Genomic DNA, 26,609 nt, shown 5'->3' with positions numbered 1-26,609 from the left:
CAAAATATTCAACCAAGAAAACAACCAGAAACATGACATCATCAAGATGGCATGTCTTGACCTTGGGACTAATAAGGTTCTAGCCGACATTTTTTGTCAAAAATGAGTTAGTCACATATAGTTGATCTTTATATGGTTATTCATATGTCTGTGAAGTGAAATGTTTTAAGGGAAAAACTAGAATGTTCTATCTGCATAAATCCATTTGAATGTCTACTTCAGAAGTGTCAGGTAGAATCGTATGGTTGAACCCATTAACTAAATCTCAGGATTTAGTTAATCTGCACTTTAGGTACCGTTAAAAGTGAAGACCTTAAATGATTATGAAAGAAGAATTCACTACAAAACAATTATGAGACCTGGGATGTAAAAATGTTGATGCTCAATATCTCAGAACGATGCTTTGCGCAGATAGAACCTTATCGTCCCAATGGATCAAGTATAAAATATGACTGTGAAATTGATAAAAGGTTCAGGTAATGGTAAACCCAGTGGGGAGAACAGTCTGAAATCTAAGCATTGACATAAGCAGTCAGTTCAAGATTATTATTATTATTTAAGGTAATTTAACATACTGTGTGAATTGACACTTTTATCATCTGATAGGAAGTCACAAGGAAGAGGTGCAAGCCACAAAGAATGCATTTATCTGGGATGTTTTAAAAGCCTGACAAGGAAGGGTGCAGTAGTTTTTCCTCAGAGCCCTTGACTGCTCTGCCTAGATTCCAGTTTATCTAAATCACTTGAGTGCACAGAGTTTCTGAGTTCAAGTGTGTGAACCCCAAACAAAACAAGAAAGGAGGAGAATGCGCACCCCTTGGGGAATTCCAGATACATTTTCTATCAGATACACAGCTAAGGTATGACTATAAATGTGTACACAGAGAACGACTAGTTCTGGTCAACAAAACCTTTCTCTTTGCCGTGTAACACTCTTTTTGGAACACTGTCACAATACTATGCCATTTTAATTCACAATGCTGTTAGTTAAAGCACATTGTTGTTGATATTGGAAGATGAAACAAAACATGGGAGTGTTCCATTTTAACGGCTAAACCATTAACCAAAGATGAACAGCTTTAATTGTGAAATATGATACATATGACCCTTTTTATCATCCTAGATTAGGATACAAGAGCTCTTTTTCATGATTTTCTGTGGGAGAGGAACAAGCTTATGCACTGTGGAAAGAATGAATCTTCCCCAATATTCCTAAATCTCTTCTTCAACATAGTCCTGTGAAAAGCCCATCTCTGGCTGAGTGTCAGGGATGTGCTTAGATGCTCCATTCCCTAAAACTAAGAACATTGCATTTGGTACAAATCATTCCCTAAAACTAAGAGCATTGCATTTGGTACAAATCATTCCCTAAAACTAAGAGTGTTGCATTTGGTACAAATCATTCCCTGAGTTCTATACCTCACCTGAATCTGATAATGAATAATGTGGCTGTTGAGAAAGTTGGGGAGACTAAATGACTTGGTGTTACCTTAGTCACGGTCAAAACATATTGATTCAATGGTTGTAAAGCCAGGAATAGGTATTTCCGTTACAAAGAGATGCTCTGCTTCTTTGACACCACACTCCACACAAAGCAAGTCCTGCAGGCTCTAGTTGTATCTTATCTTGATTATTGTCCAGTCATATGGTCAGGTGCTGCAAAGGAGGACCTAGTTATGCTGCATCTGGCCCAGAACAGAGTGGCACATCTTGCGCTTCACTGTAATCAGAGGTCTAATATCAATACTATGCATGCCAGTCTCTCTTTGCTAAAAGTAAAGATACTGACTGCATCACTTCTTTTTACAAGAAACATTAATGTGTTGAAAATTCCAGTCAACTTACACATAGCTCTGACACACACACTCACCCCACCAGACATGCCCCATTAAGGAAAACGTACAGTATTATATAGAGCCATGATTGCATGGAACTCCCATCTCAGATTGCTCAATTGGACAGCAAACCTGGTTTAAAAAAATCTGATAAAGCAACACAATGCCTCTCCCCCATTTGCCCTTAAATAGTTTTGTGTGTGTATTGATATGTAGCCTACAGCGCCTTCAGAAAGACTTTTCCACATTTTGTTGTGTTACAGCCTGAATTTAAAATGGATGAAATTTAGATTTTTTTGACACTGGCCTACACACAATACCCCACAAATGTCAATGTGGAATTACGTTTTTAGACATAATAAATGAATTAAAAATAAATAGCTGAAATGTCTCGAGTCAATATGTATTCAACCCCTTTGCTATGGCAAGCCTACATAAGTTCAGGAGTAAAAACTTGCAAAACAAGTCACAGAATTAGTTGCATGGACTCACTCTGTGTGCAATAATTGTGTTGAACATTACTTTTGAATGACTACCTCATCTCTGTACCCTACACATACAGGTCTTTGGCTTGCAAGCCTCCCCTTTTTTCCTCCAAACATAAAGATGGTCATTATGGCCAAACAGTTCTATTTTTGTTTCATCAGACCAGACCAAAAAGTACGATATTTGTCCCTATGTGCAGTTGCAAACCGTAGTCTGGCTTTTTTATGGCAGTTTCGGAGCAATGGATTCTTCCTTGCTGAGCGGCCTTTCAGGTTATGTCGATATAGGACTCGTTTTACTGTGGATATAGATACTTTTGTACCGGTTTCCTCCAGCATCTTCACAGGGTCCTTTGCTGTAGTTCTGGGATTGAACTGCACTTTTCGCACCAAAGTACGTTCATCTCTAGGAGACACAATGCGTCTCCTTCCTGAGAGGTATGAAGGCTGCGTGGTCCCATGGTGTTTATACTTGTGTACTATTGTTTGTACAGATGAACGTGGTACCTTCAGGTGTTTGGAAATTGCTCCCAAGGATGAACCAGACTTATGGAGGTCTACAAAAAAAAATCTAAGGTCTTGGCTGATTTCTTTGGATTTTCCCATGATGTCAAGCAAAGAGGCACTGAGTTGAAAGGCAGGCCTTGAAATTCACAGGTACACCTCCAATTGACTTATACGATGTCAATTAGCCTATCAGAAGCTTCTAAAGCCATGACATCATTTTCTGGAATTTTCTAAGCTGTTTAAAGGCACAGTCAACTTAGTGTATGTAAAATTCTGACCCACTGGAATTGTGGTACATTGAATTATAAGTGAAATAGTCTGTCTGTAAACAATTGTTGGAAAAATGACTTGTGTCATGCACAAAGTAGACGTCCTAACCGACTTGCCAAAACTATAGTTTGTTAACAAGAATTTTTTGGAGTGGTTGAAAAACTAGTTTTAATGACTCCAACCTAAGTGTACGTAAACTTCCGACTTCAACTGTATGTCCGATACATTTATGGGGGGTCAATTAAGGAAGACCTCTTCTGCAAACCACTGGAAACCAGGACAACAGGAGAGGATATTTTTAATGTTCTGGACAGCATTGTGACATCAAATGGACTTTGGTGGTCAAGATGTGTTTGTATCTGTACTGATGGCACAAAAGCCATGACAGGGAGACATAGTGGAGTGGTAATGAGCGTGCAAGCAGTTGCTCCCGACACCACTTGGGTAGACTGCAGCATCCACCAAGAGGCTCTTGCTGCCAAGGGAATGCCTGACAGCTTGAAATACGTTTTGGACACCACAGTGAAAATGGTTAACTTCGTTAAAGCAAGGCCCCTGAACGCTCGTGTATTTCCTGCATTATGCAATGATATGGGCAGCGGCCATTTTACATGTAACGCTTTTACATACAGAAGTGCGCTGGTCATCAAGGGGCAAAGTATTGACACGTTTTTAAAAAATTGAGAGACGAGCTTAAAGTTTTCTTTACTGGCCATAATTTTCAACTGTCTGACCACTTACATGATGACGAGTTTCTCATACGACTGGCCTATCTGGGTGATGTTTTTTCTCACCTGAATGATCTGAATCTAGGATTACAGGGACCTCAACTATATTCAATGTCCGGGACAAAATTGAGGCTATGATTAAGAAGTTGGAGCTGTTCTCTGTCTGAATTAACAATGACAACACACAGGTCTTTCCATCATTGTATGATTCTTTGTGTGCAAATTAACTCAAGCTTACAGACAATGTTAAATGTGATATATAAACCCCCTTTTTCTACCCAATTTCATGGTATGCAATTGGGAGTTACAGTCTTGTCTCATCGCTGTGAAACACAACCCAACCAAGCCGCATTGCTTCTTGACACAATGCCCACTTAACCCGGAAGCCAGCCACACCAATGTGTCGGAGGAAACACTGTACACCTGGCAACAGTGTCCCTCGTGCGCGATGGACAAGGACATCCATGCCGGCCAAACCCTCCCCTAACCCGGACGACGCTGGATCAATTGTGCACCGCCCCATGGGTCTCCCGGTCACGGCTCGGCTGCGACAGAGACTGGATTCTAACCCAGAATCTCAGAATCTCTAGTAGCACACTGCGATGCAGTGCCTTAGACTGTGCCACTCGGGAGACTGAAGTTGGAGCTATTATCTGCCTGTATTAACTTCTTATGGCTGGGGGGCAGTATTGAGTAGCTTGTACATTATACATATATTCCAAAACATGCAACAAGGCACTATAGTAACACTGCAAAACATTTGTCAAAGCAATTACCTTTTTGTCCTGGATACAAAGTGTTATGTTTGTGGCAAATCTAATACAACACATTACTGAGTACTACTCTACATATTTTCAAGCATAGTGGTGGCTGCATCATGTTATGGGTATGCTTGTAATCGTTAAGGACTTGTGAGTTTTTCAGGATAAAAAATACATGGAAGGGAGCTAAAGCCCATGCAAAATCCTAGAGGAAACCCTGGTTCAGTTTGCTTTCCACCAAACACTAGGAGCTGAATTCACCTTTCTGCAGGACAAAAACCTAAACCACAAGGCCAAATCTACACTGGAGTTGCTTACCAAGAAGAGAGTGAATGTTCCTGAGTGGCCGAGTTACAGTTTTGACGTAAATCTATTTAAAAATCTAATGGCAAGACCTGAAAATGGTTGTCTAGCAATGATCAGCAAACAATTTGACAGAGCTTGAATATTTTTTTTAAGAATAAATTGACAAATGTCTTTACAATCCAGGTCTGAAAAGATCTCAGAGATTTACCCAAAAAGACTGACAACTGTAATCGCTGCTAAAGGTACATCGACAAAGTATTGACTCAGGTGTGTGAATAATTGTGTAAATGAGATATTTCTGTATTTCATTTTCAATACATTTACAAACAATTATACAAATTTGTTTTCACTTTGTCATTTTTGGGAATTGTGTTTAGATGGGTGATTAAAAAATCACTTTAATACATTTTTAATTCAGGCTGTAACGCAACAAAATGTGGAATAAGTCAAGGGGTATGAATACTTTGTGTGATGTTTCAAATTAACGTAGTTCTGTTCTCGAGTTGTTCTTCTCTATTAATGTTCTGTATTATGTCGTTTCATGTTTTGTGTGGACCCCAGGAAGAGTAGCTGCTGCTTTCGCAACAGCTAATGGGGATCCTAATAAAATACAAAATACCATTCTCCTGATGGGTGAGAGGATAACCCCCAGGAGTCCAATGAAAGTGTTTATCACTGTTATTTCTACAGCTGTTGCATGGTTGCTAGGGTAACTCCATAGGAAAAGACTGCAGAGATGTTCACAAGGTTCAGTGGAAGATCAGGGAGACAAAGGCTGAGAGGATTTAGACAACTAACAGCAGCGAAAACAAATCATTGCTAATATATGTAAATATATACAGTACCAGTCAAAAGTTTGGACACACCTACTCATTCAAGGGTTTTACATTGTAGAATAAAAGTGAAGACATGTAGTGACCAATCAAAAGTGTTAAACAAATCAAAATATATTTGAGATTTGAGATTCTTCAAAGTAGTCACCCTTTGCCTTGATGACAGCTTTGCACACTGTTGGCATTCTCTCAACCAGCTTCACTGGAATGCTTTTTCAACAGTCTTGAAGGAGTTCCCACATATGCTGAGCACTTGTTGTCTGCTTTTCATTCACTCTGAGGTCGAACTCATTCTAAACCATCTCAATTCGGTTGAGGTCGGGGGTGATTGTGGAGGCCAGGCCATCTGATGCAGCACTCCATCACTCTCCTTCTTGGTAGAATACCCCTTATACCGCCTGGAGGTGTGTTTTGGTTCATTGTCCTGTTGAAAAAACATGAGTCCCACAAAGCGCAAACCAGGTGTGATGGCGTATCGCTGCAGAATGCTGTGGTAGCCATGCTGGTTAAGGGTGCCTTGAATTCTAAATAAATCAGTGTCACTAGCAAAGCACCCCCACACCATCACACCTCCTCCTCTATGCTTCACGGTGGGAACCACACATGCGGAGAACATCCGTTCACCCACTCTGCGTCTCACAAAGACACGGCGGTTGGACCCAAAAATCTCAAATTTGGACTCATCAGATCAAAAGGACAGATTTCAACCGACATGTCCTTTGCTTGTGTTTCTTGGCCCAAGCAAGTCTTCTTCTTATTGGTGTCCTTTAGTAGTGGTTTCCTTGCAGCAATTCGACCATGAAGGCCTGATTCACACAATCTCCTCTGAACAGTTGATGTTGAGATGTGTTTGTTACTTGAACTCTGTGAATAATTTATTTGGGCGGCAATCTGAAGTGCAGTTAACTCCAATGAACTTGTCCTCTGCAGCAGAGGTAACTCTGGGTTTTCCTTTCCTGTGGCAGTCCTCATGAGAGCCAGTTTCATCATAGCGCTTGATGGTTTTTGTGACTGCACTTGACGAAACTTTCAATGTTATTGAAATTTTCCGGATTGACTGATCTTCATATCTTAAAGTAATGATGGACTGTCGTTTCTCTTTGCTTATTTGAGCTGTTCTAGTCATAATATGGACTTGGTATTTTACCAAATAGGGCTATCTTCTGTGTACAACACAAGTGATTGGCTCAAACGCATCAAGAAAGAAATTCCACAAATTAACTTAACAAGGCACACCTGTTAATTGAAATGCATTCCAGGTGACTACCTCATAAAGCATGTTGAGAGAATGCCAAGAGTGTGCAAAGCTGTAAGCAAGTCAAAGGGTGGCTACTTCGACGAATCTCAAGTATATTTGGATTTGTCTAACACTTTTTGGTTACTGCATGATTCCATATGTGTTATTTCATAGTTTCGATGTCTTCACTATTATTCTACTATGTAGAAAATAGTAAAAATAAAGAAAACCCCTTGAATGAATAGTTGTGTCCAAACTTTTGACTGGTACTGTATGTAAATGTAAACCACTTCAATAACTTAACTTGGATAGAATTATCAAGAAGGAGTAAAAAAGTTGTATTACTAATAAGTACTGACTCGCACGGAGATTCCGCTCTACTGGAAATAGGTAAATGAGTCAAACTAGTTGGAGCCTTGCACATCTGAATGGTGTACCTATTGATGTAGATGTCTGAAGGTGGCCAAATGCACAGTTAAAGTGAGTTCAACTTCTTATGCTTAGCATCCAATTAAGGGTTACACCGGATGCCTTTTCCATCAGTTAATATAGTAATATGAAATTTGTGTCTACTTTAAATAATAAAACAATGTAAAACATCATTCTCTACCCTAGAATTGGGATGCAGTCATTTGAAATTCAGTCCCTTCAAAGATCAAAATGCAATATATATTTGCAAACTATTATAAAAAGGGCTTTAGAATATTCTAAATATTCCCTCAGACAATCAAATGTCTTCCGAAGAGATTTGTATCAAAGTGCTTGTTCTCTTCAGCTGATCTTCTTGGAATCTAAACATATTAGTCTGAAATGCCTGAAAGAACCGGCAGCATGTCATCCCATCAAAGCTATCCCTGGACTCTTTCAGTGACAAACAAAGGGAATACAGCCTTGACCACAGCTGTTGGAATGTTCAGAAAAATCTAGCGTTCATTATTGGATGTCCTTTTGAAATTTGGCTGACAGAGTGAGAAACCACAGATTGGTTCACTACTGTTTATGACCTCCGGTCTCAAAAACCATTCTACTCTGTTTTTGATATAAAGAAATCGAGTTTTTAGCTGTCAGTGTGTGTGTGCTTACGTGGGTGCGCGCATGCATTTATGCTGCAAATACAAATTAAATCAATCTTGTTCCGTTAATGGTCAGAGTTAAAATGACAATTATAAGCAGGGTAAACCAATCTAATGATCAGAGAATCAATGTAAAACAAATCAATATAACTATATACAGTGCATTCAGACTCATACCCATTTTCCACATTTTGTTATGTTACAGCTGAGCTGATTAAATCAAACATTTTCCTCATCAATATACACACACACACAATACCCCATAATGACAAAGCGAAAACAGATTTTTAGAAATGTTGTTTGCAATTGTATAAAAAATATCATTTGAAATATCGTATTCAGACCCTTTGCTATGAGACTCGATAATTAAGCTCAGGTGCATCCTGTTTCCATTGATCATCCTTGAGATGTTTCTACAACTTCATTGGAGTCTACCTGTGGTAAATTCAATTGATTGGACATGATTTAGAAAAGGCTGTCTATATAAAGGTCCCACAGTTGACAGTGCATGTCAGAGTAAAAACCAAGCCATGAGGTTAAAGAAATTGTCCGTAGACCTCTGAGACAGGATTGTGTCGAGGCACAGATCTGGGGAAGGGTACCAAAACATGTCTGCAGCATTGAACGTCCCCAAGAACACAGTGGCCTCCTTCATTCTTAAAATGGAAGAAGTTTTGAACCACCAAGACTCTTCCTAGAGCTGGCCGCCCAGCCAAACTGAGCAATCGGAGGAGAAGGGCCGTAGTCAGGGAGGTGACCAAGAACCCGATGGTCACTCCATAGTTCCTCTGTGGCGATGGGAGAACCTTCCAGAAGGGCAACCATCTCTGCAGCACTCCATCAATCAGGCTTTTATGGTAGAGTAGCAAAAGGGAAGCCATTCCTCAGTAAAAGGCACATGACAGCCCACTTGGAGTTTGCCAAAAGGCACCTAAAGGACTCTCAGACCATGAGAAACAAGATTCTCTGGTCTGATGAAGAATTAACTCTTTTGCTTGAATGCCAAGCATCACGTTTGGAGGAAACCTGGCACCATCCCTATGGTGAAGCATGGTGGTGGCAGCATCATCATATATATTTTTCAGCTGCAGGGACTGGGAGACTAGTCAGGATCGAGGAAAAGATGAACGACACAGAGTACAGAGAGATCTTTGATGAAAACCTGCTCTAGAGTGCTCGGGACCTCAAACTGGGGAGAAAGTTCACCTTCCAACAGGACAACGACCCTAAGCACACAGCCAAGAAAATGCAGGAGTGGCTTCGGGACAAGTCTCTGAATGTCCTTGAGTGGCCCAGCCAGAGCCCGGACTTGAACCCGATCGAACATCTCTGGAGAGAGCTGAAAATATATGTGCAGCGACGCTCCCCATCCAACCTGACAGAGCTTGAGAGAATCTGCAGAGAAGAATGGGAGAAACTCCACAAATACAGTGGTGCCAATTTTGGAGTGTCATACCCAAGAGGACTCGAGGCTGTGGTCGCTGCCAAAGGTGCTTCGACAATGTACTGAGTAAAGTGTCTAAATAGTAATATAACAGGTGACATTTTAGTTTGTATTCTTTTTCTATAAATATGCAAAAATGGCCCAAAAACTAACGTAACAAAATGTAGAAAAGGGGATCTGAATACTTTACGAATGCACTGTATATGCTGGGTAAACCCATCTAATGGTCAGAGTTAATATAATACATTTAAGCAGGGTAAACCCATCTATTAGTCAGAGTTAATATGATAATTATAAGCAGGGTAAACCCATCTGTTGGTCAGAGTTAATAGGATAATTATAAGCAGGGTAAACCCATCTATTAGTCAGAGTTAATATGATAATTATAAGCAGGGTAAACCCATCTAATGGTCAAAGTTAATATAATACATTTAAGCAGGGTAAACCCATCTATTAGTCAGAGTTAATATGATAATTATAAGCAGGGTAAACCCATCTGTTGGTCAGAGTTAATAGGATAATTATAAGCAGGGTAAACCCATCTATTGGTCAGAGTTAATATGATAAATTTAAGCAGGGTAAACCCATCTATTGGTCAGAGTTAATAGGATAATTATAAGCAGGGTAAACCCATCTGTTGGTCAGAGTTAATATGATAATTATAAGCAGGGTAACCCTATTTAAAGTAATGACTCTTGTACAGCTTGTGAAGGCTTTACATTTGAGCTGTTCTACAGAGAGCCTAGATTATCAGTCAGACGTTTCCTTGAACTGAGAGCTGCTCTTTGAACTCTCCCCGATCCCCCAAGGCACACAATACATTTTATTCTGCTTCAGACAGTGAAAGGGAAAGTTACTAATTAGTTAATAAAAATAATGATGAGGGTTTCGTGTGAGGCAAAGAAAGTGTATGCATCCCAAATGGCACCCTATTTCCTACATAGTGCACTTCTTCTATGGGCCCTGGTCAAAAGTAGTGCACTATATTGAGAAAAGAGTGCCATATGGGATGCATCCAGCGACATGTCCTCAAACTGGCAGCCCTCCATGAAGATGAACCAAGTGTAGCTCATGAGGACATCATCACATTTACTGGCCATGCAGGTTATACTAGTCAGCTGATGTTGTTTCTACATGCTGTAAAAATAAGGCTGCTAACAAGGCTGTATATAGGCCTCATCACAAATGATTAGGGGGAAGCTATGTGATGATTCGTACCATTGGTCAATTCGACCATTGATTCACAAAATCTGGTTTGAATCTTGCTATTGAATTTAATCAAAAGTTTTATAACCTGAAAATCAAAACATTAGGTGATGATGTTGAACATATTGCAATCTTTAAAGAACTGCAAATTGGCCCCTTAGGGCTACCTGACTCCTGTGTCTGTATCCAAATCCAGTAAGGAAACACCCGGAGCCATTCTAGTAGGAAGGGTTTCCAGAGGTTAGATCCATCTTCGATATACCAACAGCACGAATATCTTGTAATAATGACTCATTCTCCACCAGCAAAAGTCATCTACAGAAGGGTGAAAGATGCACATCAGGTGCAATGAAGAACGGGAAGTTGGAAAAGAGTTGACTCATCAGTCAGCTGACTCATATGCCCGCCCTCTTGAAACATCCTTAACCAGCTGCGACACCGAAAAGCTAGTGGAGGTGGAGGTATTGCAACCAACTCAACTCTGTTACAGCTAATTCAAATGTAGGAGAACAGTAGCATACTGTAGAAGGTAAAAGTCACTCCCCCTTGCCTGCACCCGATTCCTACGGTTACAGCCTGTTAGTTAGACCACAATTGGCAACAGATTCCTGAATAAATATGAATTCTACCAGGTTAAACTAACTGCAGGAGACCATCTTGAAAGATAATGGTCATGGTTGACAGGTTGTCAATATATCCCAGGAGATTAATTCAAAAAGTGAATTATTTTTAAAGAGGAAATATCTGTTCAAATTACATTTCAATGAATCTCCTGAATTGATTGCAACTGAAAGGAAATAGGTCCAACCAAAGCAGTGACACCACCACCCCCACTTCTGCACACCATGAAGCAACGTACATATTTTTGGTAGCTGATTGAGTATTCCACACCGTCTATATAAGGGCTCAGGGCCAGACCCAGATGCAGACACGGGAGGCAAGTAGTTTCAGTGTTTGATATTTAATAGTTCCAAAAGGGGTAGGCAAGAGAATGGTCGTGGACAGGAAAAAGGTCTCCCCCCCCCCCCCCCGATCCATCCAAGACCAAAAGCTTAATGCTTGTGCCTTCATGTCCCACCGTCTCAACTCTGCAGAAAGGAATTATGATGTTGGGAACTGGGACCTCCTAGCTGTAAAGATGGCCCTGGAAGAGTGGAGACACTGGCTGGAAGGGGCAGAACATCCAGTCCTCGGTGTACTCCTCCATGGCCTTGGTCTCAGGTCTGGACAGGGAATATAGCCAACCTAGAGGCAGTGTGGTGCATGGGAGGAGGTCAATAGCACAATCGTAGGGATGGTGTGAGGAAGGTAGCACGAGTCTTGCTGAAAACCTCCAGGAGGTCATGATACTCTGCAGGCAAGGCAGAGAGATCCATGGCCGTACTTATTCCTGGAGACAGACGTTTCCGAGATGGCTGTGCCGCCTTTAGGCAGTGTGAATGGCAAAATGGGCTCCAACCCAGAATGGAACTCATAGTCCAGTCAATATCTGGGTTGTTTTTTTGGAGCCAAGAAAACCCAAAACAATTGACTCACTGTGGTTTCCAGATACCCGCATATTTAGGGGAATTGTGCTGTGCGTGACTCCAATGGAACGACCATCCAGTGCCCTGCCATCCATGGGAACAGAGAGGAGTTGAGTAGTGATAACCAGTTCTGATACCAGGGTAGCGTCCATAAAACTCTCATCTGCCCCAGAGTCAATAAGCACCTGGAGAGACTTAGACTGGTCTCCCCACAGCAAGATCACATAAAAAGGAGTACGGGTAATGGGACTTAGAGGATTCCCAGTCAGACTCACCAGTGCTTGTACCTACTAAGGTGTCTGGTCTCTTAACTGGGCAGGTGGTTATATAATGCCCCACAGCTCCACAATACAGACAGCAATTGGAGCTTAGCATGCGGGAACGTTCCCTAGGCGATAACCTAGCCCTTCCCAGTTTCTGGTGTGTCAGACTCACCTGTCATCGATCATTCTCGAGGAGGCTCGGGTGTCTTCGGATCCTCTCGGGAAGAATAGCCTTCGGGGACTTCCGGATTCCTTCGAAGATGAGCGAGCCACTGCGGATGAACGAGTGTGACCCAGGTCAGACCTCCTCTCACTCCTACGTTCCCTTAGCCGCCCATCAATTCTAATGGAGAGGGCGAAGAGGGAATCGAGGTTCACCGGCAATTCCCCAGCAGCTAAATCATCCTTTATTACCTCAGACAGTCCGTGAAGGAAGGTATTGAAAAGGTATTCCAGGCACTCTCACGCGCCAACGTGCGAAAATCAACAGCATAGTCTGCCACACTCCGGGAATCAAGAAGTTTACGGGCCGTCTCTCTCCCGGATACCAGAGAATCGAACACCTTCCTCACCTCTGCCATGAAATCCTCCAGATGATGACAAATGACGGATTGTTGCTCCCAAACAGCCGTTGCCCAGGAGAGCGCCCTTCCCGACATTAGTGTAATAATATATGCTATCTTAGATCGGTCCGAAGGGAACGAAGATGGCTGTAGCTCAAAAATAAGGGAGCATTGAGCAAGAAAACCCCGGCAGGTACCAGGATCCCCCAGAATAACGCTCCGGAGGAGGGAAGCAGCGTTCCCTTGGAGCCAGGGTAGGCTGTAGAAACTCACCACTCATAGGGCAAAGGTTTCTGGGTGGTTGAGGGTTCTCAGAGGTGGTAGGTTGCCTATGAGCCAACTCCCTGGTTTGCTCCATAATAGCCTTAAACCCTTGGTCGTGGTGTTCCGTCAGGGAATGAAACCCTTCCAGAAGGTCCTGAAGTAGCTCCTCCTGTCTCCCAGTGGTGGCTTCCTGCAGGGAGACAGCGTGGCGGAGCTGGGTCTGTCATGGCCAGTTCGTACTATAAGGGCTCAGTGCCAGACCCAGACCCAGATGCAGACACGGGAGGGAAATGGTTTCAGTGTTTGATATTTATTAGTTCCAAAAGGGGTAGGCAAGAGAATGGTCGTGGACAGGCAAAGAGTCAAAACCAGATCTAGGAGGTTCAGAGTGGAGAGAAAGAGAGAGTAGTAAGGAGCATGGGGAAAAACACGCTGGTTGACTTGAAACAGACAAGACGAACTGGAACAGAGAGACAGGAAACACAGGTATAAATATACTGGGGAAAATAAGTGACACCTGGAAGGGGATGAGAATCACAAGGACATGTGAAACAGATCAGGGCGTGACAGTCTATCGTAAAGGATCATTGTGTTTCTATTAAGGTATCTATACTTTTACTCAATTATCACAATTGGGTACTTTTTCCACCACTGGTTGTAATAACCATATAATCAATGTGTTTAATGATTAAGATAATAGGTACATATTGTAGTAAAACAATACAGTCTAGCTATGTTTCATACCTAAGAGTATTTCATGCTGTTAAAAATGGATCCATGCTCATATTCCAATATGGAATCTGAAGATACATAATGGTGAACTCTCTCATTAAAAGCCCTATAGCTCCCTGTAAAGGGCACAGTGGTACATCATATTAAGAAACAAAAGTCCCGCTGTTCAACAATCATTAGACTAACATGGCCCTTTGAGTTAAGTATTACTGTTTAAACCCCATCATGACTGAAGAGTTTAGAAGAACTGTTTAACCCTATCATGTTTAAACCCTATCATGACTGAAGAGGAAGATAAAAAGTAAATAAACAACTTTGTTTAAATATACATTAAAACAAGCATGTCGAAGTCATGGACTGTCTTTGAATTTGAGAGTGGTTGTATTTACCCAACAGCATTTCTAAGAAAATTATGCATTTTCATGCACTGAGGAACTGTACATTTCCTGTTTCCTGTCCACTATTACTGAGGATGACTCTTGACTCAGAACTAGACTTACAGTAAGAGCTGAAGTAACAGTTGAAGTTAACTGTATTTGAGCAGAAGTGTGTCAAGATGGAGAATGATGAAAATACATATGCCAATTCAAGTTCCTTCAGGGCTAGCCCAAGAGAAGGAGCAATATATTTCCAGAGGTGGAAGAGACCCTCCAGAGCTGCTGCAGTGTGTCTGGGGTTGCTGTGTGTTCTCCTACTGGCTGGGATCATAAGCCTGTCTTTCTACCAGAGCAACCAATCGACCAGTTACAACAACCTGACTAAAGAGAGAGACCAGCTACAGAAGGAGAACGAAAACCTGAACAAGAAGATCAAAGGGAGACGCTGTCCAGAAGGCTGGAGGGAGTTTGAATTCAGCTGTTACTACATCACCAATGAGAATAAAACCTGGATGCAGAGCAGTGAAGAATGCCAAGAGTTCGGAGCAGATCTGGTGATCATAAACAGCAAAGAGGAACAGGTATTTATCAATGGATTATACCAAACAAAAAATAATGTCTGGATTGGTCTTACTGACTCAGTTACGGAAGGGACCTGGAAATGGGTGGATGGTACACCACTGACCACAGCGAATTGGGGGAGAGGGCAGCCCAACGGCAACAATGGAACAGACCAGGACTGTGGGGAGTTTGTATATCATCCAACTAGTCAAGGGTGGTGGAATGATGAGAAATGTTCCAATAAACAAAATTGGATCTGTGAGAAATAGGATAATAGATCCTCTCTCTGCACTGCTGTTGAAAAAGGACTATGGTGATGGTCTGAAGATTGATGTTTTTTGGTAAAATAGTACATTGCATTAGACTAGGGAGAGAAAGGCACAGGCATGCACACACAGTTACCATTTCACACGATGTGTATATCATTCAATAAATTAATTTAAGTTTTAGTTATCCATTCATTTGAAATTACTGATATATTACTATTGTGAAATGTTATTGTTCATTTTGCTTCCATTATGCTGTACATTAAGATGTACTTTCTGCTTATTCAATAAACTGAACAAAATAATTTAAGTGTTGGTCCCATGTTTCATGAGCTGAAAAAAAAAAAGATTCCAGAAATTGCCCATACGTAGAAACAGCTTATTTCTCTGCGCAAATTTGTTTACATCCCTGTTAGTGAGCATTTCTCATTGCCAAGATAATCCATCCACCATGTAACTCAGTAAAATCTTTGAAGGTATTGCGTGTTGTGTTACTATTTTTGTTCATTATAAAACAGGAAAATTAAATGTTTTATTAGAGTTTAAAAATGCAATATAAAGTTACTGTAAAAACAGAGATAAAAGCAGTATGGTAAATTGACACTGTTACTTTAAATGTAAACGTAACATTTGTCAGGGAATGACACATTCCTATTCCTGAACGTGACAGAGGTGTAGACTCCTGAAAGTATTTGGTTTAAGGAAGATTAAGGAAGGTTTCGTTAGAAAGACCAGACATTTTCTCACTTTCATAATAACTCACATTTCATGGCTTCAGTGAAATAACGACACAACTGTTTCCTCAAAGTGCTCTGCCTCAGGCAGATTGATGCAATGTGGATGTCAAAACTATGGTTGACAAAGCAAAAGCAATCTTTTGCGGTAGCGTAGCCTAGTGGTTAGAGCATTGGACTAGTAACCGAAAGGTTGCAAGATCAAAACCCCGAGCTGACAAATCTGGCGTTCTGTCCCTGAACAAGGCAGTTAACCCACTGTTCCTAGACCATCACTGAAAACAATAATTTGTTCTAACTGACTTGCCTAGTTAAATAAAGGTAAAATAACATTTTTAAAGATATTGATCAAACTTTGACACACCACCACCAAAGCACTGGGTAGAAAAATTATACTGTATTTCAGCAAGGGACATTTCTATGTGAATTATAGTGTTTTAGTTGTAGTAGTGTTTGAGTCAGTGAATACTTGCTTCCAGTAATGCTCCACAGTGAAATTCCTGTTCCTCTCAGCCAAGTGACGCAATGCCCTAGCCTCTTTCTTGGACTGCTCGTAACTGGCCGTCCAAATTCCTCGCAAAGATGTCCGCTTTCTAGGGCCTGAGGCAAAGTCAAATACCCTCGGAAGTGGACACGTTAGGTGGTTTCCCTCTGCTTGCCAGGCTTTAGGAACAAGTCCCTGTTTGGGAAGCAGAAATATTACTATATAGGCACAATATAAAAAGACTATACTGATACGGTGCGTGAATGAGGACCCAAAAGCGAATTAACTTAAACAGAGCTTCTTTAATTACCAAACATAGGTAGGCTCAGATGGACCGGCAGATTCCGACAGGACAGGACAAGGTTACAGCAAACATGACGACAGTCTGGTTCAGGCATGAAACACAACAAACAAGAATCCGACAAGGACAGGAACAAAAACAGAGAGAGATATAGAGGACTAATCAGAGGGAAAAAGGGAACAGGTGGGAAAAGGGGTGACGAGGTAGTTAGGAGGAGACAAGGAACAGCTGGGGGAAAAGAGGGGGAGAAAAGGTAACCTAAAACGACCAGCAGGGGGAGACAGGGTGAAGAGAAAGGACAGAAACAGGACACAACATGACAATACATGACAGTACCCCCCCACTCACCGAGCGCCTCCTGGCGCACTCGAGGAGGAAACCTGGCGGCAACGGAGGAAATCCTCGATCAGCGCACGGTCCAGCACGTCCCGAGAGGGAACCCAACTCCTCTCCTCAGGACCGTACCCCTCCCAATCTACGAGGTACTGGTGACCACGGCCCCGAGGACGCATGTCCAAAATCCTACGGACCCTGTAGATGGGTGCGCCCTCGACAAGGATGGGGGGGGGGGGGGAAGACGAGCGGGGGCGCGAAGAACAGGTTTGATACAGGAGACATGGAAGACCGGGTGGACGCGACGAAGGTATCGCGGAAGAAGAAGTCGAACTGCGACAGGATTAATGACCCGAGAAATACGGAACGGACCAATGAACCGCGGGGTCAACTTGCGAGAAGCCGTCTTAAGGGGAAGGTTCTGAGTGGAGAGCCAAACTCTCTGACCGCGACAATATCTAGGACTCTTAGTTCTACGCTTATTAGCAGCCCTCACAGTCTGCGTCCTATAACGGCAAAGTGCAGACCTGACCCTCTTCCAGGTGCGCTCGCAACGTTGGACAAAAGCCTGAGCGGAGGGGACGCTGGACTCGGCGAACTGAGATGAGAACAGCGGAGGCTGGTACCCGAGGCTACTCTGAAAAGGAGATAGCCCGGTCGCAGACGAAGGAAAAGAGTTGTGGGCGTATTCTGCCCAGGGGAGCTGTTCTGACCAAGACGCAGGGTTGCGAAAAGAAAGACTGCGTAAGATGCGACCAATAGTCTGATTGGCCCGTTCTGCTTGACCATTAGACTGGGGGTGAAAGCCGGAAGAGAGACTGACGGAAGCCCCAATCAAACGGCAAAACTCCCTCCAAAATTGAGACGTGAATTGCGGACCTCTGTCCGAAACGACGTCTGACGGAAGGCCATGAATTCTGAAAACATTCTCGATGATGATTTGTGCCGTCTCTTTAGCAGAAGGAAGCTTAGCAAGGGGAATGAAATGAGCCGCCTTAGAGAACCTATCGACAACCGTAAGAATAACAGTCTTCCCCGCTGACGAAGGCAGTCCGGTGACAAAATCTAAGGCGATGTGAGACCACGGTCGAGAGGGAATAGGAAGCGGCCTGAGACGGCCGGCAGGAGGAGAGTTACCGGACTTAGTCTGCGCGCAGACCGAACAAGCAGCCACGAAACGACGCGTGTCATGCTCCCGGGTGGGCCACCAAAAACGCTGGCGAATGGAAGCAAGCGTACCCCGAACGCCAGGGTGGCCGGCTAACTTGGCAGAGTGAGCCCACTGAAGAACGGCCAGACGAGTAGGAACGGGAACGAAAAGAAGGTTCCTAGGACAAGCGCGCGGCGACGGAGTGTGAGTGAGCGCTTGCTTTACCTGCCTCTCAATTCCCCAGACAGTCAACCCGACAACACGCCCCTCAGGGAGAATCCCCTCGGGGTCAGTGGAGGCTACTGAAGAACTGAAGAGACGAGACAAAGCATCAGGCTTGGTGTTCTTAGAGCCCGGACGATAAGAAATCACGAACTCGAAACGAGCGAAAAACAGCGCCCAACGCGCCTGACGCGCATTAAGTCGTTTGGCAGAACGGATGTACTCAAGGTTCCTATGGTCAGTCCAAACGACAAAAGGAACGGTCGCCCCCTCCAACCACTGTCGCCATTCGCCTAGGGCTAACCGGATGGCGAGCAGTTCGCGGTTTCCCACATCATAGTTACGTTCCGACGGCGACAGGCGATGAGAAAAATACGCGCATGGGTGGACCTTGTCGTCAGAGAGGGAGCGCTGAGAAAGAATGGCTCCCACGCCCACCTCTGACGCGTCAACCTCGACAACGAACTGTCTAGAGACGTCAGGTGTAACAAGGATAGGAGCGGATGTAAAACGATTCTTGAGGAGATCAAAAGCTCCCTGGGCGGAAACGGACCACTTAAAGCACGTCTTGACAGAAGTAAGGGCTGTGAGAGGAGCTGCCACCTGACCGAAATTACGGATGAAACGACGATAGAAGTTCGCGAAGCCGAGAAAGCGCTGCAGCTCGACGCGTGACTTAGGGACGGGCCAATCAATGACAGCTTGGACCTTAGCGGGATCCATCTTAATGCCTTCAGCGGAAATAACAGAACCGAGAAATGTGACGGAGGAGGCATGAAAAGTGCACTTCTCAGCCTTCACAAAAAGACAATTCTCTAAAAGGCGCTGGAGGACACGTCGAACGTGCTGAACATGAATCTGGAGTGACGGTGAAAAAAATCAGGATATCGTCAAGGTAAACGAAAACAAAGATGTTCAGCATGTCTCTCAGGACATCATTGACTAATGCCTGAAAGACAGCTGGAGCGTTAGCGAGGCCGAAAGGAAGAACCCGGTATTCAAAGTGCCCTAACGGAGTGTTAAACGCCGTCTTCCACTCGTCCCCCTCCCTGATGCGCACGAGATGGTAAGCGTTATGAAGGTCCAACTTAGTGAAAAACCTGGCTCCCTGCAGGATCTCGAAGGCTGAAGACATAAGAGGAAGCGGATAACGATTCTTCACTGTTATGTCATTCAGCCCTCGATAATCTATGCAGGGGCGCAGAGACCCGTCCTTCTTCTTGACAAAAAAAAAACCCCGCTCCGGCGGGAGAGGAGGAGGGGACTATGGTACCGGCGTCAAGAGCTACAGACAAATAATCTTCGAGAGCCTTACGTTCGGGAGCCGACAGAGAGTATAGTCTACCCCGGGGGGGAGTGGTTCCCGGAAGGAGATCAATACTACAATCATACGACCGGTGTGGAGGAAGAGAGGTGGCCCTGGACCGACTGAACACCGTGCGCAGATCGTGATATTCCTCCGGCACCCCTGTCAAATCACCAGGCTCCTCCTGTGAAGAAGAGACAGAGGAAACAGGAGGGATAGCAGACATTAAACATTTCACATGACAAGAGACGTTCCAGGAGAGGATAGAATTACTAGACAAATTAATGGAAGGATTATGACAAACTAGCCAGGGATGGCCCAAAACAACAGGTGTAAAAGGTGAACGAAAAATTAAAAAAGAAATGGTTTCGCTATGATTACCAGAAACAGTGAGGGTTAAAGGTAGCGTCTCACGCTGAATCCTGGGGAGAGGACTACCATCCAGGGCGAACAAGGCCGTGGGCTCCCTTAACTGTCTGAGAGGAATGTCATGTTCCCGAGCCCAGGTCTCGTCCATAAAACAGCCCTCCGCCCCAGAGTCTATTAAGGCACTGCAGGAAGCTGACGAACCGGTCCAGCGTAGATGGACCGACAAGGTAGTGCAGGATCTTGAAGGAGAGACAGGAGTAGTAGCGCTCACCAGTAGCCCTCCGCTTACTGATGAGCTCTGGCTTTTACTGGACATGAAGTGACAAAATGACCAGCGGAACCGCAATAGAGACAGAGGCGGTTGGTGATTCTCCGTTCCCTCTCCTTAGTCGAGATGCGGATACCTCCCAGCTGCATAGGCTCAGCACCCGAGCCGGCAGAGGAAGATGGTAGTGATGCGGAGAGGGGGGCAACGGAGAACGCGAGCTCCTTTCCACGAGCTCGGTGACGAAGATCAACCCGTCGCTCAATGCGAATAGCGAGTTCAATCAAGGAATCCACGCTGGAAGGAACCTCCCGGGAGAGAATCTCATCCTTTACCTCTGCGCGGAGACCCTCCAGAAAACGAGCGAGCAAAGCCGGCTCGTTCCAGCCACTGGAGGCAGCAAGAGTGCGAAACTCAATAGAGTAGTCTGTTATGGATCGATTACCTTGACATAGGGAAGACAGGACCCTGGAAGCCTCCTCCCCAAAAACAGATCGATCAAAAACCCGTATCATCTCCTCCTTAAAGTCCTGATACTGGTTAGTACACTCAGCCCTTGCCTCCCAGATTGCCGTGCCCCACTCACGAGCCCGTCCAATAAGGAGAGATATGACGTAGGCGACACGAGCAGTGCTCCTGGAGAAAGTGTTGGGCTGGAGAGAAAACACAATATCACACTGGGTGAGGAACGAGCGGCATTCAGTGGGCTCCCCAGAGTAACACGGCGGGTTATTGATTCTGGGCTCCGGAGATTCGAAAGCCCTGGAAGTGGCCGGTGGATCGAGGCGGAGATGGTGAACCTGTTCTGTGAGGTTGGAGACTTGGGTGGCCAGGGTCTCAACGGCATGTCGAGCAGCAGACAATTCCTGCTCGTGTCTGCCTAGCATCGCTCCCTGGATCTCGACGGCTGAGTGGAGAGGATCCGAAGTCGCTGGGTCCATTCTTGGTCGGATTCTTCTGATACGGTGCGTGAATGAGGACCCAAAAGCGAATTAACTTAAACAGAGCTTCTTTAATTACCAAACATAGGTAGGCTCAGATGGACCGGCAGATTCCGACAGGACAGGACAAGGTTACAGCAAACATGACGACAGTCTGGTTCAGGCATGAAACACAACAAACAAGAATCCGACAAGGACAGGAACAAAAACAGAGAGAGATATAGAGGACTAATCAGAGGGAAAAAGGGAACAGGTGGGAAAAGGGGTGACGAGGTAGTTAGGAGGAGACAAGGAACAGCTGGGGGAAAAGAGGGGGAGAAAAGGTAACCTAAAACGACCAGCAGGGGGAGACAGGGTGAAGAGAAAGGACAGAAACAGGACACAACATGACAATACATGACATATACTCCTGCAGGTCTATTTCATTCTAGCTTGAATATTATTATTAACACAATATTGTGTTACAGGCTTGTAATGTCAATAATGTAAAGTCTGTCTTTTTAGTTTTGTGTATGGACCACGAGAAGACTAGCTGTCATCCTGGCGTCAGCTAATGGGGATCCAAATTAAGATTAATTATAATCAACTATTTACTGTCAAACTAATCATATTGTCAAACTCCCCGTCGTCCTCAGCTAACCTCTTTAGAGACAGAGACAGTTTTTCAGGGGGCTCGTCTGGGACAACTACAACCGCACTACTGTTGCTCGGCAGCCATTGCCGAACATTGGGAGCACCGTAATACACAGGAACCACCCCAAGCTTGAGGCCTCCATAGTTTCTCGGTGATGTAGTCGTCACAGACAGCGTTCTGAAAGGCCAGAATGAATTTGTACTGGGCCAGGATCTGGTAGAAGGCCTGCTCCTCCATGGCAATCGAGTCCCTCAGATGAGAAGGCAGGTCTTTAGGAATCAACCCTGATGTGCTTCATTAACTCACTCACATAGGCATCCCGGCCCGACGGAGGGTCGCAGTCTGACTGGACGTACACCACCGGGGCTAGTGTTTTCCTTAGCTCGTTCTTCTGGTTGAGGGACACCAGGTAGGTCTGGGTGGTCAGGACCTCCAGGTTCTCCAGGTGCTGGGAGGTTAGGGGCAGCTGGGAGTGCTGGCTGAAGGTGGCCGTGTGGTTAAAGAGGGTGATGACGGGCTCGTGGAAGAACTTGCAGTGGTTTTGGGCGACTCTGGGCGACTCCTCGTGACAAGGCCCACTAGTGGTGCGCTCTCCTCGGCAGCGGAAGACACTCAATGTTGAAGCCGGTTCTTCTTAACTTTCACTATTTCCTACATTGTAGAATAACAGTGACGACGTCAAAACTATGAAATAACACATATGGAATCATGTAGTAACCAAAAAAGTTTTAAACAAATAAAATAATATTATTCAAAGTAGCCACCTTTTGCCTTGATGACAGCTTAGCACACTCTTGGTATTCTCTCAACCAGCTTCATGAGATAGTCACCTGGAATGCATTTCAATTAACAAGTGTGCCTTGATAAAAGTTCATTTGTGGAATTACTTTCCTGTTTAATTTGAGCCAATCAGACATGTTGTGACAAGGTAGGGTTGGTATACAAAAGATAGCCCTATTTGGTAAAAGACAAAGTACATATTATGGCAAGAACAGCTCAAATAAGCGAAGAGAATCGACAGTCCATCATTACTTTAAGACATGAAGGTCAGTCAATACGGAACATTTAAAGAACTTTGAAAGTTTCTTCAAGTGCAGTCGCAAAAACCATTAAGCTCTATGATGAAACTGGCTCTCACGAGGACCGCTACAGGAAAGGAAGACCCAGAGTTACCAATTAAAATACATTTCAATATCAACTATTGACTACACATAATAGTTACAGGAGGAACACGTCGCTCTACCTAAAGCCTGCCTTAGTTAACAGAGAGACAAGGTGCCCCAGTAAACAAAGCTTTCTCTGAGATAGGAAAATCTGACGTCCTCCCAGGTTGCAGTCTCTATTCTCCCTCAGCTCCTCTCCTGGCAAACCTATATAGAGGAAGACACAAAGCAATTAGTGGGCCTAGGTGTTTACTAATTTGCTTTACACCGAGCATCTATCCCCGGAGGAGGGTGCTGTCGTGTCTTCTTCCTACGGCTGGTCACTGAACTCTCACATGCCTTCCCTCCCAAGATCAACACAGAGGGGCGTGCGTCAGACGAGACCTCAGGGTCTCGACGGGATAGCGCGACTGCATTTCTGTGTGCTCTCCCCAATCGGTGAACCACCTAGGAAATTAAAATGGTTGGAGCGACAGGAAACATCTTGTTAATCGTCTGTTCATGTCTCGCCAACCACTGGAGGGGTGCATGATCCGTGACCAGCCAGAATCGCCTCCCAAGGAGGAACTACCTCAAGTATTCTAGGGCCCACTTAATTACCAGTGCCTCCCTCTCTATCGTCACGTACTTCCGCTCCCGGTCGGACAGCTTGCGGCTTACGTATAGGACGGGACGTTCCTCCACCCCGTCCCCTTGGGACAGTACAGCCCCCAAGCCGGTGCTGGAGACGTCGGTGTGAACAGTGAAGGGCTGCTGAAAATCGGGGGCTCTCAACACCGGTTCTGAGCAGTGTGTCTATGAGGTGGAGGAACGCCCCATTGGCTTCAGATGTCCATACCAAACTCACCGGGTTTCTCTTCTTTGTCATGTTGGTCAGTGGGGTGGCAATGGTGTTGTAGTATGGGATGAACCGTCTGTAGTAACCCGTTAGGCCCAGGGAGGAGCAGACTCCCTTCTTGTCCCAGGGCAGCAGCCACTCCCAGATGGCCCGGGTCCTCTCCACTTATGGTTTGATCAGACCACTGCCAATGGTGTAACCAAGGTATTCAGCCTCGTTCAGTCCCAGGTGACAATTCTTTGGGTTAGCGGTCAGGCCGTCCACCTCCAGGCTGGCCAGCACAGAGCGCAGTCGGCGGAGGTGGTCTTCCCAGTCCTCACTGTGTATTACAATGTCATCAGCAGCGAATGCCTGGTGAGCATGTAACTGCGTGTCTAATAAGCCTCTGGAAGTTGGCGGCCGCTCCATGAAAGCCGAAGAGGAGGCGAACGCACTGAAATAGCCCATATGGGGTGGCAAAGGAGGTTTCGTGGCGGTCTTCGGGGACCAGAGGCATCTGCCAGTACCTCTTTGTGAGGTCGAGGGTTGATATATAACGGGCTTTCCCAAGCAGCTCATCGATCCTCTGGAATGGGGTGGCATCGAACCTGGAGATGGAGTTGAGGGCTCGGAAATCGTTGCAGAAGTGAATAGACCCATTGGGTTTCGGCACCAGCCCGATAGGGCTGGACCATTCGCAGGTGGACGGCTTAATGACCTCATCTTCCTCCCTTCTTTCCGTACCAGCTCCCGGCGTGATTCTGGTACCCTGTAGGGTTGGAGATGAACCTTCTTCCCTGGCTCTGTGGCTATGCGGTGGCAGAGCAAGGTCTGCCCCGATGGTTCTAGTGGACAACCCTTCCAAGGTCTTGTGTCTGTTGAGCCAAATGAGTGGGGCCAAAACCTTTTCTGTTGGTCGTTCCTCTCCGTCTGCCTTAAGTTCCATCAGCACCTGCACCTCTCATTCCACATAGGCTTTCAACAGGCTTATGTGGTATATCTGCTGAGGGCGCTGTCATCCTGAACTACTCACCCTGTAGTTTACCAGGGAGACTTGCTCTGTCACCACATATTGGCCATGCCACCGAGCCTGAAGCCGGTGTTCCGGAATGGGGACGAGGACCTTATCTCCAGGGCGGAACTGTCGCAGCTGGGCCGTTTTATTGTACACCCAGGCTTGGGTTTCCTACACTTTGGCCATGTGTTCCCTCACCCCCGGCCATATCGCTGCCATTTTGTCCTTCATGAATGTGATGTGTTCAATGAAGGTACGGTACTGGCAGGGTTGGTTTTCCCAGGCCTTCCTGGCCAAATCAAGGATGCCGTGCCAGGGCCGCGCATAGAGCAGCTCAAAAGGCGAGAAGCCAGTGAACATCTGGAGGACCTCCCAGAGCATGGGACAACATATCCCAATTCTTCCCTTCCTAGTCCACCAACCGGCATAGCATGCTCTTGATGGTTTATTAATCCGTTCACACAGCCTGTCCAACATGAGATACAGTTCCTTTGCTATGGCTTTCGTTTCCATCGACCTCAGAGGAATAGCCTCTGGGAACTTCATCGCATAGTCCACCACCACCAAGATGTACTCATGTCTGCATGCCGAATGCGGAAAGGGTCCCACCAGGTCCATGGCTATGCGCTCTAACGGGGTCTGTATAATTGGGAGAGGGTTACAGTATGTTCGCTTGGGAGCAGGGAGTTGGCAGGTGTCACAAGATTTGCAATACTTAGCGACATCTTGGGTAAACCCATGCCAATAGAAATGCCCCAGCAACCGTTCGTGGTCATCTCCTGGCGTGGTGGCCCCCTAGTGTATGGGCCATGTGTATGAACGGGGCACCAGTAGCAGTTTCTGTTCTACCCCTCTACATTTGGCCACCCTATTCTGCCCTTGAGTTGCGTTCCCATGCAAAACTAGACAGATAGCTAACTACTAAGTATCCAATAAAACTCCCAAGGCGTGACTTTTCTTGAATGACTATATTGAAAACGTTTATGTTGTGAAACTGCAAAATACAGAAAAGAATATACTTTAGTATTCAATTCACACCGACACACTGTAGCTGCACATTATACATTTGAAGTTGCATAAATACAAAGCACGTGCTAAGGTACCATGCATCTGGCATGATGCCAAACCATATAGCTAATTGTTACTCATATGGTAATTGGCTAACTCCTTTCATTACTCTAATAATGTACAACCATCTATGTATAATAACAAAGCATATTACACTAGAAACAGTAACAAAACTACAGCATTGTATATTTTACAATTCGTTTGCATGACGCACGAGCAAAGTAATACAGCTAACGACATACATGAAAGGCATTGCAATTTGTGTGAGTAAATGCAACCAACCAACATTGATATGTAAGCAACTCTATCAATAACAAGACTATCATCATTAGCTAAATGCTTGAATCAAACTTACAAACAAATATTTTCCAAGGCTGAAGCGAGACAAGAAATAACTACACTGAAAGACCTGCACCGTAGCGTTGTTTTTAGCTGCTTCTCTGCGTGCAGAACAAATTCTCTACTTCCTGTTTGCGTAGTCTTTCTAAGTACCAGAAAGCTCCATTAGGGGGCGAATAACACCATGGAACACAATGAAAATACATTTTAACCATTGTAATAAAATAATCT

The 26,609-nt window shown here is 44.7% G+C and overlaps 1 protein-coding gene and 1 pseudogene across 1 annotated transcript; one reads left to right on the top strand and one right to left on the bottom strand.

The window, feature by feature from the left end:
* Positions 1-14,498: 14,498 nt before the first annotated feature.
* On the top strand, positions 14,499-15,544 carry cd209a (CD209 antigen-like protein A). Its single transcript, NM_001281394.2, is given in 1 exon segment — positions 14,499-15,544. A coding segment is annotated over 1 exon segment (651 nt). The 5' UTR covers positions 14,499-14,589; the 3' UTR covers positions 15,241-15,544.
* A 6,380-nt stretch (positions 15,545-21,924) lies between these two features.
* Positions 21,925-24,007, bottom strand: LOC110524950 (annotated as a pseudogene).
* Positions 24,008-26,609: the final 2,602 nt, after the last annotated feature.

This window comes from Oncorhynchus mykiss, chromosome 5, assembly GCF_013265735.2.
Source record: "Oncorhynchus mykiss isolate Arlee chromosome 5, USDA_OmykA_1.1, whole genome shotgun sequence".
In the NCBI taxonomy this organism is placed as follows: domain Eukaryota; kingdom Metazoa; phylum Chordata; class Actinopteri; order Salmoniformes; family Salmonidae; genus Oncorhynchus; species Oncorhynchus mykiss.
The sequence above is the reverse complement of the archived record's forward strand: the minus strand, read 5'-3'. Positions and strand labels throughout refer to the sequence as shown.